The 16,098-nt window shown below is 41.6% G+C and overlaps 1 protein-coding gene across 1 annotated transcript in view; it reads left to right on the top strand.

Moving 5' to 3' along the window:
- Positions 1 to 15,853, top strand: part of klf7b (Kruppel-like factor 7b) — a 70,888-nt gene extending 55,035 nt beyond the window's left edge. Inside the window, exon 4 of the mRNA XM_007260433.3 lies at positions 8,750 to 15,853. Coding sequence (XP_007260495.1) covers positions 8,750 to 8,801 — 52 coding nt within the window. The 3' untranslated portion in view covers positions 8,802 to 15,853. The remainder of the gene's footprint in view (positions 1 to 8,749) is intronic.
- The last annotated feature ends 245 nt before the right edge of the window (positions 15,854 to 16,098 follow it).

Below are 16,098 nucleotides of genomic sequence, written 5' to 3'. Positions count from 1 at the left end.
GGTGAAAGATTTGGGCATCCCTGATCATTTTGATGATTTTTCTTTATAAGTCATTGTTTGTTTGGATCAGCAATTTAAGTTAAATACTGTATATCATACAAGGCAAGGCAAGGCAAGTTTATTTATATAGCACCTTTCATACACAACGGTCATTCAAAGTGCTTTACAAATTAGAAAACACACAGAGAAGTCAAAATAAAAAACATGTAAAAAGAATAACAGTAAAAATGGAAATAAAAAGTAAAATAAGAATAAAGCATGAAAAACATGTAAAAGAACAACAAGGAATTAAAAATAAAAATAAAATAAGAATAAAGCATGAATAAAACATGATATAAAAGTTCCGTTACAGAATAAAAGTGGGCGGAGCTCCAGTGTTTTAAACTGAGCTACAGCTCTGTTTATATGATTTACAGAAAGTGTGCAAAAAAATGCTTTAAACTAAATTTTATAAATTAGGCATAGATTTGGGCATCCCAACAGAAAAATTTCATCAATATTTAGTAGATCCTTTCTTTGCAGAAATAACAATCTCTAAACGTTTAACAAATTATTGCACACTTTCTGTAAATCCTATAAGCTTTATATAAACATTTCACTTCTCAAATATCACTGTGTTCATCTGCTATATGATATATTGCTGATCCAAACAACCAATGATTTATAAAGGAAAATCTTCAAGGAAAATTATCAGAGGGGGCCGAATGTTTTTTATAACACTGTATATGTGACCAATGGATGAGAAATCAAACTGACACAGCTTTCCTCTTTAGTGGAGGATTATACTGATCAGCCATAACATTAAAACCACTCATCTAGTGTTGTTTAGTGGTCCCCCTTGTGCTGCTAGAATGGCTCAAAGTAATAAAGCATGGTCCAAGTCCAATAACTTGAAAGATTTTGAAAAGTGGGACCTCCGGGAGCATCGTTGGGCCTATCACTTGAGTCTATCTCATTTTTGGTAGATATGAACCCACAAGGCTGATGTCTGACGTTTGGAGATGTTCCTTTCTAGTCATCTAGCCTTTACGATTCAGTCCACATACTGTGGTGGTGGTCAGTATTTATCAAAAGTGGTCCAGTAAAGAAGCCCAAGGCTTAGTGGTGATGGTCATAAAGGCTCTACCTCACAACTTACAAAATACTTAAAAAAAGAATACACAGCATTAGGCATAGTATTATTTGGTTGTAATGTTTTGGCTGATAAAAAATAAGAGACCTCTAAAAAAAAGTAAGCTTCTTTGATTTTACTATATTGAAAACCTCTGGAATAAAATCAATAGGTAGATGGATGATCACAAGCCATCAAACCAAGCTGAACTGTTTGAATTTTTGCACCAGGAGTGTAAAGCATAAAGTTATCCAAAAGCAGTGTGTAAGACTGGTGGAGGAGAACATGCCAAGATGCATGAAAACTGTGATTAAAAACCAGGATTATTTTACCAAATAATGAACTTTTACAACTTTATGAATATAAACTTGTTTTCTTTGTATTATTTGAGGTTTGAAAGCTCTGCATCTTTATTGTTATTTCAGCCATTTCTCATTTTTAGCAAATAAATGCTCTAAATGACAATATTTTTGTTTGGAATTTTGGATTATTGTTGTCTGCAATTTATAAAATTAAACAACAATGTTCATTTTACTCAAACATATACCTATAAATAGCAAAATCAAAAAAACTGTTTCAGAAACTGAAGTGGTCTCTTATATTTTTCCAAAGCTGTTACATTGTTACATTGGTGCCACACAACATAAAATAACAGGATTGATCAAATTATGGTGTTATCATAGTTGGTAGAGGGCTGTATTTTCCCCAGCACTCACTGCTAAATGCACAGCAGCACTGATTATGTGGAAAGGGCACTGTGGGGGGCGGGGTGGGCAGCATGTGGAAACCGAATGCTGCGTTTATAATTGACTCTCCATGATGCCAAGGTTGTGACAGAGCTGTAAGGCCCAGCCCCCCTCCCATCGGCCCCCTCCCTGTAGCCCCTTGGGGAGCTTTTTAAATTGGACCCTCCTGGTTCCTGTGTTTTTTTTATCTTTTGGATTGGGCCTAGTATTAACCCTTGTGGAACCTCTCTGCAGTTGGCTAATCTGTTTGAGGTATTAGAAAGCATGCTTGCTGATGAAAGCATCTACAAACACCTACACATACAGTATAGTACATTTAGTAGCACATTTAGTCCACTCTGGTTCTGTCCAAATATTGGTTGCAACATTAAAGGGCTCAAATAATGGAGCTTAGCCTTGTCCAGAAGCTGAAATCTGAAACAGCAGTGCTGCTGGAGTTTTTAAACGTTTCGTCCACTCACTGTCCACTGTATTAGGCTACGTTCACATTACCAGGCAAGTGACTCAAATCTGATTTTTTGCTCTATGTGGCTCAGATCTGTTTTTTCCATTTAAACATGCCAATTTCTATTTTTTTAAATCAGATGTGAGTCACTTTCATATGTGATCCTAAATCAGATACATATCCATGCGTTACATGCTTCTTTCTGGTACCCACACATCTCTTGGTGCAGCTGTGCAGCTATAGCTGCAAAAAAAACAGCAAAAGCAAACAGCTTGGCCTTTTTTCAACTCCTCGACCTGAGCTTCAGTACTTCAGACCAGCCGTTTACTCTCCACCCCAGCAAAAGATGCTTCACATATGAGCTGCTAACTCATCCATTTCACCTTCATAAAGCTACGAGTCGTCTCTCAAATATGACGTATTTTGTTGTTAGTGAAAAAGGCGACGTTCATACACGTATCAATGTGCAGCATGTAAGGTGTTTCAGGGACAGATTCGTTCACATTACACACAGATACAGGTCACTTACATTTGTAAATGTGAACCGTCAAGGTTCTCAGTCCAGCAGTTGAGCACATTGAGGTGTTTAAAAACTCCAAAAGCACTGCCGTGTCTGATTTACACTAACACCTCATACATCAATCACCACCATGCCAGTATAGTCACTGCAGAGCAGAGAATGAGAACAACCCACCACCCAAATAATACCTGCTCTGTGGTGTTCCTTTGAGGGGTCCTGACAATTGAACAACAGGACGAAAGGACAAAAATAAAGTATGCGGAAAAGTCCATTTCAATCCTTTAGTCCATTTCAATTCAGTCCAAATTAAGGATACAGCATTAAAGGGCCCATTTCTTGGAAGTTTAGCCCTCTCCAGTTGTTATAAAATGGGGTTTCAATCAGGGCTGATTTTTCTGATGGAACACAGCCAATCAGGGTCCTCTTCATTATCTAACTATGCTTTTTAGAAAGAGATTCTTTACCTGATTAAATGGTGCCAAGGTGTTGACAGAGCTGTAGGGTCTAGTCCTCTGTTTTTTAACCCCCTTCCAATCAACCCAATGGGCAGCTTTAAACCAGACACTCCTGTGATTGTTGCTTTAGCTTTAGTTTTTGTTTTTTTAGTTTTTAGTTTTAGAATTGGACCTAGCATATAACCCTGTGGAACCTCCCCAGACTTGGCTTGTATGTTTTAATTGGATGCTAGAAAGCACAATGGTCCATGTATTGGATCATCATTATGTACTGCAAGGTATCTTCTTATCTTACACTTACACTCTTTTTTAAGTAAAATCAATGGTTATATTAAGAACTATAAAAACTCAAAGGATATTCTTCACTTGGTTAACTAGTGCCAAGGTGTTGACAGAGCCTCTTAACCCCCCTCCCAGTAGTCCCATGGGGAACTTTTTAAATTGGGCCCTTCTGCTTCCTGTTTTTTTTAGTTGTTTTGGATTGGGCCTAGTATTAACCCCTGTGGAACCTCTCTGGATTTGGCTAATCTGGTTGAAGTGAATGCTGGAAAGCATGCTTGCTGGTTTGCGCATCCATACACACACACACACACATACACACACACACACTTAAGAAAAAAGATGCTACAAAGGGTTAGTTGAGTGATGCCGTTAAAAAATAACCGATTTTGGTGCACTAAAGAACCATGTTAGTAATAGAGATGTATATTTAAAAAAACATTAATGATTATTTAATGGAAATTTTCATTTTTTTATTGTCCTCTAATACAAACATGGTTGTTTAGATAAAAATGGGATCCATATACTGTAACTTTGAAAGCATGTTAGAAGCTGCACTAGGGCTCAATTTCAATTATTCATTAATTCAATTTAATTGTAAAAGTAAATGAAACTCACTCATATTCCTCATGTTTCTCACTTTCATAAGTCATGGGACAGGAGTTTTTATTAAATTGACCAAGAAATGTTACCTCGGGCAATGGCTGGGGAATGCCCACACCTGTATAAGTTGTGAGGTGTTATCTTGTGAGTGTGGCTGAACGCTGGTCAGCGTGCTCATGGCAAGGCCTGATAGTAGGTCCCTGTCCTATGATTTTAGGATGTCACGGCAAGCACTGCCTACATGGATTAGTGCACGTGAAAGTGCACCGAATGGAACTGGTACCCACCGGAATGTATTGTATTACTGGCACCAATGCTAACTGATGACTATAGACTTCCATTCACTGTTTAGCACCATTAGCGTTTACGACTGGTTTACGGACCTGACTTCCGAAGAGCCTTAACTTCTCCTTAGCTTAGCCTGAATGGCCACTTACACGCTTTTAATGTCTCAAAAGTGATGCGCTGGCAAGTCGTCAGCCGGTTCTCTCGGTCCCTTCTATGAGGCATTCCTTGGGGGAATTCATCAGTGTGTGTGTGTGTGTCTGTGTGTGTACGTGTGTGTGTCCCACATTACCATCAGAATGGGATGAGAAGAGCAGCAGCCGTGGAAAGTTTAACAGCAAATACAGTCAGCAAACACACACACACACACACACTTTCTCTCTCTTTTACACACACACACATAACAGACACACACACACACTCTTACTCACAGCTCATCATTAATCCTGCCTAATCAAGCCCAGCCCCCCTGTTGGGTGTGGAGTGGGGCTGAGTGAGGGTGGGGATAGGGGGGTTATGGGTGTGCCAGCTGGTGTGGCGGCCAGTGTCATAGGGCCATCTGTCCAGCAGGCCCTAACACCCCCCTCCACCCCCCCACACATACACACACACACACACCTCTGCTCTGTCAACCTTAAATTTCTCACAGCAACATGAAGAAGAGTTGTTTGATGTTTAATGTTTGATGTTTGATGGTCTTCAGAGCATCTTTTCTCCCCTGTTTTGAGGGAAGGTGAAAGGTGCAGTGGGGCAGGGCAATAGGATGCTATTTTAGAGTGCTACTCTAGCTCAGAGTGCTGCTCTAGAATAGAGTACTGCTCTAGCACAGAGTTCAACTATAGCTAAGAGCTAGTCTAGCACATAGTGCTACTGTAGCTAAGTGTTGCTCTATAGAGCTCAGGGCAGTATTCTAGTTTAGAGTGCTGCTCTAGATCCGAGTGCTACTCCAGTTTTGAGTGCTACTGAATCTTAGAGTAATATTCTAGCTCAGGGTGCTGCTCTAGAATAGATTGCTACTCTAGTTCAGTGTGCCGCTCTAGGTTAGAGTGCCGCTCTAGGTTAGAGTATCGCTCAAGAATAGAGTGCTACTATTGCTAAAAGCTCGTAAAGCACATAGCGCTACTGTAGCTAAGTGCTGCTCTAGATAAGAGGACTACTCTATCACTGACTAATGTTCAGGCACAGAGTGCTGCTTTAAATTATAGTGCCTCTGAAGCTATGAGTAATATTCTAGCTTAGAGTGCTGCTCTAGATCAGAGTGCTGCTCTAGTTTAGAGTGCTACTCATGCACAGAGTAATATTCTAGCTCAGAGTGCTGCTCTAATTTAGAGTGCTACTCATGCACAGAGTAATATTCTAGCTCAGAGTGCTGCTCTAATTTAGAGTGCTACTCATGCACAGAGTAATGTTCTAGCTCAGAGTGCTGCTCTTAATTTGAGTGCTACTTTAGCTCCCAGCTAAGTGTTAGTCTAGTTCAGAGTGCTGCTCTAGAATAGAGTACTACTCTAGCACAGAGTTCAACTGTAGTGAAGTGATTTCTACTTCAGAGTGTTACTCACAGCACTCGCTTGCACAGAGCTGAACTATAGCAAAAACTAGTCTAGCACAGTGTTACTGTAGCTAAGAACTGCTCTATTTTAAAGTGCTACTCTATTTCAGAGTAATATTCTAGCTTAGAATGCTGCTCTAGTTCAGAGTGCAATTGTAGCTCAGAGTAATATTTTAGCTTAGAATGATGCTCTAGTTCAGAGTGCTGCTCTAGATTAGAGTGCTACTATAGCTCACTATGATACTGTAGCTAAGCATTAGTGTAGTTCAGAGTACTGCTCTGGCAGAGTGCTGCTCTAGTTAAGAGTGCAACTCTAGAGGAGTGCTACTGTAGCAAAGTGCTATTCTAGTTCAGAGTGCCACTCTCGCACAGAGTTCTACTATAGATAAACACTAGTGTAGCACAGAACGCTACTGTAGCTAAGAGCTGCTCTATTTTAGAGTGCTACTCTATTTCAGAGTAATATACTAGTTCAGAGTGCTGCTCTAGATTAGAGGGCTACTGTAGCTCCCGGTGATACTGTAGATAAGGGTTAGTCTAGTTCTGCTCTGGCTAAGTGTTAGTGTAGTTCAGAGTGCTGCTCTATTTAAGAGCTCAGAGTAATGTTCTACTTTAGCTCCCAGTGCCAATCTAGCTAAGTGTTTTAAGTGTGCTACTGTAGTCTAAAACTGCTTCTCCAGCTCACAGTGCTACTCAAGCTCAGATATCCCTTTTTGTATGCTAATGTACTGCATGCTAACAGATCCCTGTGAGCTTCCATTGATTCTTAGCCACGTTAGCATTTCTTTGGGTGAAGTGTGTGCAGCAGTTGTTGACCATCTGTAATGTAGCTCAGTGCCTCTGTAGCTCACAGCGTGTCTTTAGCTCATGGTGATTCTGTAGCTGAACCATATTCATATCTCACACTGTAGCTCTGTAGAGTTCTACTTTTAAATGCTAATGACATCAAGCTAAATGATCCCTGTGAGTTTTCATTGGTGTTTAGCCACGTTAGCATTTCTTTTGGGTGAAGTGTGTGCAGCAGTCATGGACCATCTGCAGTGCAGCTCAGCGCTACTGTATTAAAGCCCATGTAGAGATTTAGAATTTAGCTCAGAATGCTACTGTAGCTCACTGTTATTCTGTTGGCAGATCATTAATGTTGTTTGATGTGACGGTGATGACATACAGATTGCAGATGGTCAACATCTGAACACACTTCACCCAAAGAAATGCTAACGTGGCTAAGAATCAATGAAAGCTCATGGGGATGAGTTAGCCTAATGTCATTAGCATAATGCCAGCTGGACCCTGTTTGGTTTTAGCCATGTTAGCATTCTTTTTGTTTCTGAAATATTGCTTTTAAGCAGCCAGGCGCAGTTCCGTCCACCTGTACGTCTTCTCTTCTACTATTCCTCTGGAAAAGCACCACAGGATTTAGCGCTGTAGCACTCTGCTAATTAATAATAGATACAGCCACGGGCAAATTGAAAATTTAATTCTTCATTTCTCTCCCACCTCCTTTTCTCACAGTGTTCTTCATTCCAGTTGCGATTCATCTTTCACTGCATACGAATGTAATACACCAATCCCCATAGTCTAATAAATGTAAAGTAGATATGGCATCTCCAAGTAGGCCTACAGATTTCCTCCGCTGCTGTTATTTATCGCTCCCACCACTCACAATTACCACCGGTGAGCTTAATCGATTACGACAAAGAAGCCTCTGGCTCAATCCACATCTACCAGCTCCTAGTCGAGCGCTCCATAATGTGGCCGTGCGATTTATGCAGTAGTTTCACCTCCAGCGTTTGAAATCCATCCCGAAAAGAGTCAGCTGACACGTTCTGGAAAAAAAAAAACACATACAGTACATGTTAAGCAGTTTCTCGTTTCTCTAGCACAGTCACAGCTTGTCTCGGCGAGCTGGCAAGACGATCGCTTTGAGACGATCTGTCATTAACGAAAAAAGAAAAAAAAATCAAATGCTTAAATATTCATCTTTTTTTTTCTCCTCCTGAACACCAAATGTTGTTTCTTTCTGTCTTTCTGTTCTGACAAATCCTGAAAGACTCCATCTGCAAAGCCTGCGCTGACTGTCATATGGTGCCCCATCACCCCTGAAACCCCAGCCGGATCCATCAAACACTGTTATGCAAAGCTGGCTTCTATGGGGCTTTTGATACAACACTGATACTGAGTTAAACTTGAGCTTCACTTTAGCTATTTCTTATTACTATTGGACCATTCTTCACCATTCTTCATATCATATCTCATAAGTCTCATCTTATATGTACATATGTATGGCTGGCCTGTATTCATTTTATTTAAAAAGCAGCACAGGTTGAAGGGTGCGGGTGTCTCGAGTGGCACAACTGTCTAACTGCTGACTCATTGTGCAGTCATTGTGAAATTGAAAGGTTCAGTTTCTGGTGGGACCACAGCTATCAATGGCCAGGAATCCCATAGTGCATATCTTTCCTCTTTCAGCTGATATAACAGAATTAGCAGTTATTAGTTTATTTAAAAAAAAAAAAGCAAAAGCATTTGCCTTTTCTGTGATATATAAAAGCTGCACTCTGTAGCATCCCAATCCCAAAACATTCATGTGGTTACCACTGTAGCCAATACTCTAAGCTAATACTCTGCCTATAAGATAAATCGCTAGCCAGAAGCTAGCATAGATATACTGTTCATTCACACAATTATGGTATGCTGCCATAAACATGACACAACATCCTGTTACATCTCTGCTTTCTCTCTCTATCTCTCTGCAGGTGTTTCTCCAGGTCTGACCATTTGGCTCTGCACATGAAGAGGCACATCTGAGGGAGGAGGAGAGGAGACCGAAAGCGAGGAAGACTGGGAGAGAGAGAAAAGAGAGGAAGAGAGAGAGCGAGGAAGAAAGAGAGAGAGAAGGGGAGAGCGAGTTTGCTGGTTTGCTCTCGCCTCATCCAGAGAAGAAGAAGGCAACCCCTGTGGAGAACTCAAAAACTAAACCGCCTGAGCTTCCTGAGAGGAAAGGGGGAGGAGGCTTTTTTATTCCAGGAATCATGAGGCAAGGAGATTCTGAGGGCAGAGCTTACTGGATCCATCACTTCTCCGGACCATTCCATGCCATTTTCTCATCTTTTTAAAACCCGGTTAATTAGCCCGATGCACTTAGCTCGGGAGTCAGACACTGCCAAACTGCCGCCGTTTCGTTTTTGTCTTTGCCGTTCTTTGTACAGTCAAATCAAAATCAAATGTCAACAACAGGTGCAGGTGCAGGACAATAAGCCGAACCTGTGGACAACGCTGTGAGGGTGCACCTCACATTCATTCACAACGCTTCTGCTGTAGAAGTGGTAGAAATGTAAACGTCTCCCAAAAGAGTCATGCACTCCTGACGCCTTCTTCCAGTAAAGTAGTCCTCCCTTGGAGGGCTCATCATCCCGATGGGATCCCGCCATATCCATGAAGCTCGCCGCTCTGGAAGATGATGTTGCCAAAAATGGAAAAACAAACAAACCTTCCGGACGGAAACCAGCGAAGCCGGTAGGGCCGAGGCCCTGTTGTAAGCAAGGCCCAATGTGGCTGAAGGACTTTCCTTGCTCTTGGCTTGCGAGTGCACCTCCCTTCTCTCATTCTTTCGCGCCTGTCCCCTCGCAGGCAACTGAAACAAATGCGCAGCGACACTTTCTTGCCTTTGTTTTTTTTTTGTAAAAGACAGTGTTACAAAAAAAAGAGAACGATTGTTTCTGAACTGAACATGTCTTAAAACTTATCAGAAAACAACAACAACAGAAAACTTGTAAAAGACTTTTTTTGCATACACGAGCGTGAATGTGCACATATGGTCACGGGGGGGTGGGGGGTGGTTGGGTGGTTGGGAAGGGGGTTTGGGAATGGGTAAAAAGAGTCAGAGTTGGACAAAGCGTCCCTTCTCTGAAAGGTTCAATTCAGCAGCACCTAACTTCTTAACACTGACAGGATGGAAGCGCGACAGGACAAAGCCCGAAAGGATCCAGGACTCTACTGACTTGCGACGGGAAGAAACAGACAGGCCCTGTGTTTTTCTGCTTTCCGTTTCGCTCCATTCCAAACAAAAACCCCAACAAACTCTCGCGCAGCAAAAAAGAAAAGCGTGACGCTTCTCAACACTGGAAACGTTCGTTGGCTCTGTGCTGATACTGGCGCCCATACTGGAGCTCAAGCCTCTCACAGAGGAGGAAGGGCATTAGAGGAAAGCAGAAAGTAGAGCAGTCGGGACGTGCTTTTTTTTTTTTTTTGGAATCTTCTCGGACTGGAGACGCCTGCCGGCATCAGAATCCACGAAAAAGAAATGAAAAAAAAATGAGAACACGATGGCATCAGGCCAGACGAACTTTTGCCTGTTTCGTATCCATTGTCTACACTGACTTTTTTCAATGTCCTCTGTGCTTTTTTTTCCATACAGACAAAAAATAAAAAAAAAAACACAAAAACACCAAAAGGAGACAAAAAAATCTGAAAACAATAAAAAAGACAAACAAATCTCTCTCAAATAGACACGCGCACGCAACAAGGAAACACACAATGGTTTCTTAGCTCACGGCTCTTTTTTGGAAATAACGTTGAAAAGCAAAACAAAATGAAACAAAAAAAACGGGGGGGAAATAATGACGGAGTTAATGAACAGAGATACAGAGAAACAAAACACTGCATGGCAGCCTCTCGCAAACATACACACTTACATACACACTTACACACACACACACACGGTTCAACACGCACGCCTGATTGCTTCCCGGCGATATTTGTTCTACTCCGATATCTTTTCGCAGTAGGGTTGGGGTTTTTTTTCTCCTTTTCTTTTAGCCGTTGTTGTTTTGGAGGAGGATTTCTTTGCGCCTGAAGTCAAGCTTTGAAGTGGGAACGCGAGAGCTCATTCGTATGTTCTCGCCGTCGCGCTAAACTGGGCCTAGGCTTAGCTCTAGCTTAACAATCAGCTTCTAAATCGTTAGGGATAAATCCGCACGGCTGTTCCCAAGGTTTCTGCAAAAGCCCTCCGCGGCCTATGACGCTCCTCTCCTCTGTTAGGTGGTAGGTTAACAAAGGTGAAGGTGAAGTCGGAAGGATGGGGGACGGGGATTTAAAGCCATCGAAACTAAACGGACCCACAACACGGCCTTCAGGGGAACCTTACAACACGATCGATACCAAAAAAATCCTCAGTGCGTACAGCTGCCCAGGCACAGCAGGCCAGGCGCTGCTCTCCGTATGGCAGCTCCTCCTCCACCAACACACAGAGACAAACATTTACACACAAAAAAACACGTACACACACACACACATACTTGTGCGTGCACACACTCACACTCTTCGACCACAAGGACTGAACAATCTGCTCTAGGCGAACTTGGATTTTTTGCTATTCACTTTTTTTGGTTTTCGGATTTGTATGCTCAAAACCTTTTTGTATTTTCACTCTTCTGCTTCATGGGTTTCTTTTTCTTTTTCATTTGTTGTTCTTGATGTCTTGTTGTTGATGTTGATCTCCACTGAGATGCAAAGGATGCCAAAATAATCGAAAGTGGAGGGATGATGTTGCTTGACCCCTTCCACACTCTTGCGTACAATCAAACTTGGGGTTATTATGCGGCACTTTCTGATTGTAAGTCTTGTCGGCGCAAGCGAAGCAGGGCACACATTCCACGAGGAATACTGGTTCAGTGTCATATTAGCATTGGGAATAACACTACATGCCCCATTGGAGACACCAGTTGTGGGACACCAGGGTTGTTTCGCGGCAGCCAGTGCAATAGGATTTAGAATTTTGCAATAGAACTTAGGAGAAGCATAGGTCAACAAAATTTATGAAAGATGGTGGGCAGCCCCGCGAAAACCCAACCTTATGTTGAAGCCAGTCTCCCACAACAGTCTCCCACAATCTCGTAAAAAAGGTTTCTTAAAAATAATGCCAGTCACCGTGCAAAAGAATGCAGCAAGAATGCTCAACCAGAAAACGTGAAAAAGTGTCATATCGTTCCTTTCATCCGAAGGGACACAGATTCATCAGAGGAATATGCAGATCCGACGACGTGTATCATCTATTCCGAACTGTACATTGCCACTGTAAATGCAAGAAGCTATTTTTTTGAGGAGGAAGATATTATTAACGTTCCAGAACGTACCAAATGAATACGACTTATGAGGCCAATCCAATAGAATAGCAATCAGCATGCTACAGACATCGCCTGCACTTGCTGAGGTTTGATCAAACCCCCTATTCCCAACCCACCCCCAGTCCCACCCCACCCCACCCCACCTCGCCTTCTCTCTCCGCACTACGCTAATGACAGCAGTGATCAATGCACAATCAACTGCAGGAACATCACCAGATACATGCTAACTAACACTTTGCCCAAAGATTCACGTGTCTGCCGGGTGTTGAAGAACTAGGAGTTTAAGAAGCGAGAGAACGAGGCTGTTTGTTTTCGTTTGTTTGCGCTTCGTTATGACTACGTTATCACTTAAAACTCTATCCTAACCCCTACCCAAGCCCATTTTTAGAGTTTCTTCCTTAGTTTCTTTCTTTTTTTCTTTCTTTCTTTTTTTCCTTTCTTTTCCTGAGCATCAGCGTTTGTGTGTGTGTGTGAGACCATCGTCATGGTCTTTGGGTATGTGTGTGCTTTGTAATATAGTCATACTGGTTTGTTCGCCAAGCTGAGGGTGATTTATTTGATTCTTTTTTCAGAGTAGCAGTGCAGCAGCGGCAGCGAAGTAGTCGCACTGGTTTTAGTACACTGCATATATTACAGTGGAGTTGAATCTTTCTGAAGGATGTTGAAGGTAGAACGAGTCTTCGGAAGGTCAGAATTGCCTGTCGGAAACTTTCCCAGACCAAATATCTTGAATCCTCTCTCGAAATTTGTAAATTTGGGTAATCAAAGCGAATTCTCTATCGCTCACACTGGATTTCAGATGCTTTTTACAGCTATTTATCTTATAATAAAAAAAAAGAGGGAACAGTTAAATCATCATCCATTTAAGCCACCTTCTAGTGAAGTAAATCCCCAGCTGTTACATTTTGGCTTAAGTGGAGCTTTTCCGGGCACTTTTATTAACTGCTCCCACACAGATAAGAACGATGAACCAGAGGGATCTTTTCTGAACACAGGCAAACGGTCTCGGTCGACTCGAACTCCTCTTACTCACAGATTGTAGGTGTTCCGTTCCTTAGTTGAAACAGAACTTTAAACAGAACCATTTCAATGCATACCATAACGCACTTTGTGTACCGCTATCTTAGACTGTCAGTCCGCACCACCATCGTCCAGTGTCCACTATATGTCTATATGACTGGTTTCAAGATGTACCTGTCACAGGAACTTATGAGCTCTAGGATGTTTTTGACTGATGCAATGGAAATTTACTTCAAAATGTACTTCACTGTAATCTGTTTGAAAGAGAACAGTAAAACCATGCCAGGTGGAGCACTTCAAGATCATGGAGCATTTAGGATTACCTAGCTACAGTTAGTAAACCTCACTGAAGCTCAGTGATTACCTGTCCACCATACAAAACATAGCCAACTCTGCTGTTATCTATAAGTGGCCACACCCAGGGTGTGTTGATATGGGACTGGGGGAATGGGCGATGGGCAGGGCGATTTGGAAGGCTCCATCCCACACAGATTTCCATGACATACCACAAAGTTTAAATTAAAAAATTAAAAAACTGACCAAATTCCTTCTGTCAAGAGCTTACATTGCTTGGAGTTCCTACAGAAAATATAATATAATCCGTAATGGTCCTTTAATTAATGCCAAATTAGTCAAGGGGGTTAAACAAGGTTTTCATCATTGCCACCAAAAAAGACCATACCTTAGATTACAAATCATATTTTAGAAGATCAGGACAAGATCAAATCTCCTTATTCAGCAGGTCATGGCAAGTCCTTTTTCTTGATTGGATTGAAAGCCTGTGGCAATGTCAGTCTTTAATGACCTCAGCACTAGTCTCATATCAAGGGTCATTGACCAGCACAGTAAAATCATTGTCATTGTATTCAATCAGCTGCTGGTGTCTGTATATACATAGACCTCTGAGTATCTCTTTTTTATAGTAACAAGATAATGAAAAAAGTTTGTTTTCCATTCTGGACATTTTGGGCCGTTCATTCCAATTGGTCTGCTCCACTTGATGAAGGGTAGCTGCTGTTTTTTACCACATCAGTGGCAATGTAAAGAATTAAAAAAAACATTTAAATAAGGTCTTGACATGACAGCAGCATTTGGATTTCCAATTAGGGCCATATATACAGTACAGTTATCAAAAAAGGTGGTTCTTCAAGACCCTGATCACTCAAAGGATGGTCTAGGTTTTTATATGGTTATATGTTTGGCAAAAATCTATCTTAAGTCCATGTTTTGCTGGTTTTAGTAACTGGTTTCAGATGGTCTAAGCTGGTTGTCCGAGCACAACCCCACCCTATAATTAGTTCTTGATTTTTTAGTTCCATGGACTAAGCTGTTTTTCCTACTGGAGGATCACTTTGGACAAGCATCCTTAGGCTGGTCAACCTTTGGCAAGTGGTAAATAAGGTTTACCATGTTGTTGGACCAGCTAAACCATCAAATTAAAATGAGAACAAACCTATTTGCTGGTCAACCAGCTTAACCATCTTGAGCTCCAACATCTCCCAGGGTGTCTCCAAGTCTGAGCATCCCAGCCCATTAGTCAATCTACTTTGAGTAAAACTACATTCAAGTCTAGCTGGCATTGGTTTTACTGTGTCTCATTTTACAAAATCTCATCACGTTTCTATGTGGTTCACAATTAGTATGATCAAAATCGAAGCCTGTCATTTAAGGGGTTCAGTCCTTAGGTTCACGTCCTGTGCTGCAGAGTGCATCTTGGAGTCAGTCTACCGTGCTTTTCCGAAAACGTATTGACTTTACCACACCTTTCCTTTCACCACCCCATCCTCTATCTCACATCTGTCTTACCCTGCATCAGCAGGACATCCACCTGATCAGCTCCTAGAGACAGACTCCTCAAACAACCACCTTCCTTCCGCTATCATGCCGCCGCTTCCGTAGAGTGAGAGAGCGAGCTTGCCGTATGCGTGTTCGGCTGGCCAGAGGCCACAACCTTTTACTTGTGAACGTCCCAGGCAGTCCACTAACCAGGGAGCAACTAAACCCAACAACAGACCTCAGCTGAAACGCTTCGAAACGTTTTGAAACGCTTTTTTTATTTCTCGAACAGGTGCTTCTCGCTTCGGCCACTCTCCTCCACCGCCGTCAGCCCCCTCTCAACCCCTTAACCCCTCACGGTGGGGGGCGGCAGTTGACGGTCTGCGCGGGTTTTGTCGGATAACAAAAGGGAGTTCAGTAAATGCCATGTTTCACATAGAAAATACACATTTGTACAGGTTGTAGTTTCTAGCTAGAGCATCCCCCCCTCCGATCCACAATCACCCTATCACCACAATATCATCTTCACCATTATTCACTTATTCACTGTTATTCTCATCATCCCTACCTAGCTATCCACACCACCACCACCGCACCCTTCACTTCCAGCTACCATCACGCTTCACACTTCCTCTATGTTGGTTTTTCAGTTGAATTTGAATTGAATTCTTATTCTGATTCGGTTCCTTGTTTTTTATTTTCGTTCTTCTCCTTTTTGATTTGCTGTATAAAGTGTTTAAAATATTATTATTATTTGTATGATATAATGTTAGTATGGTAATGTTCTTTATTAAGGAAGAAGATAAAAATTTATTTTTGTTACTGGTCTGTTTCATAATTCTTTTTTAAATTGGTATTGTAAAATATCTATGCAAGAACTGTTCAGTGGAGCATTTTTATTTAAGAATGTAATATGTGTAATAAATGGTAGAATCTGAACACTTTTTGGTGTGACTGCTTGTCTGGGTTTGTTCACAGGAGTTCCAACTAAACGTTGGTGTTTTTTGTAGCATCATTTCTCCTCCTTTTTTCTTTTTTATCTTCTTCTTAAAATGTAATCAAACTCTGTGATGTTGGCTGAATCCACCTTCAAATGAGAAAAATGCAAAAAAAAAAAAAGGGAGGAGTAGTTTGAGAGGGGCACTGGGTGATGTATGAGTTTAGGGGTGGGGCAAGAAGGGAGA

This window comes from Astyanax mexicanus, chromosome 11, assembly GCF_023375975.1.
Source record: "Astyanax mexicanus isolate ESR-SI-001 chromosome 11, AstMex3_surface, whole genome shotgun sequence".
NCBI lineage: Eukaryota > Metazoa > Chordata > Actinopteri > Characiformes > Acestrorhamphidae > Astyanax > Astyanax mexicanus.
This window is presented reverse-complemented; position numbering and strand designations above follow the sequence as displayed.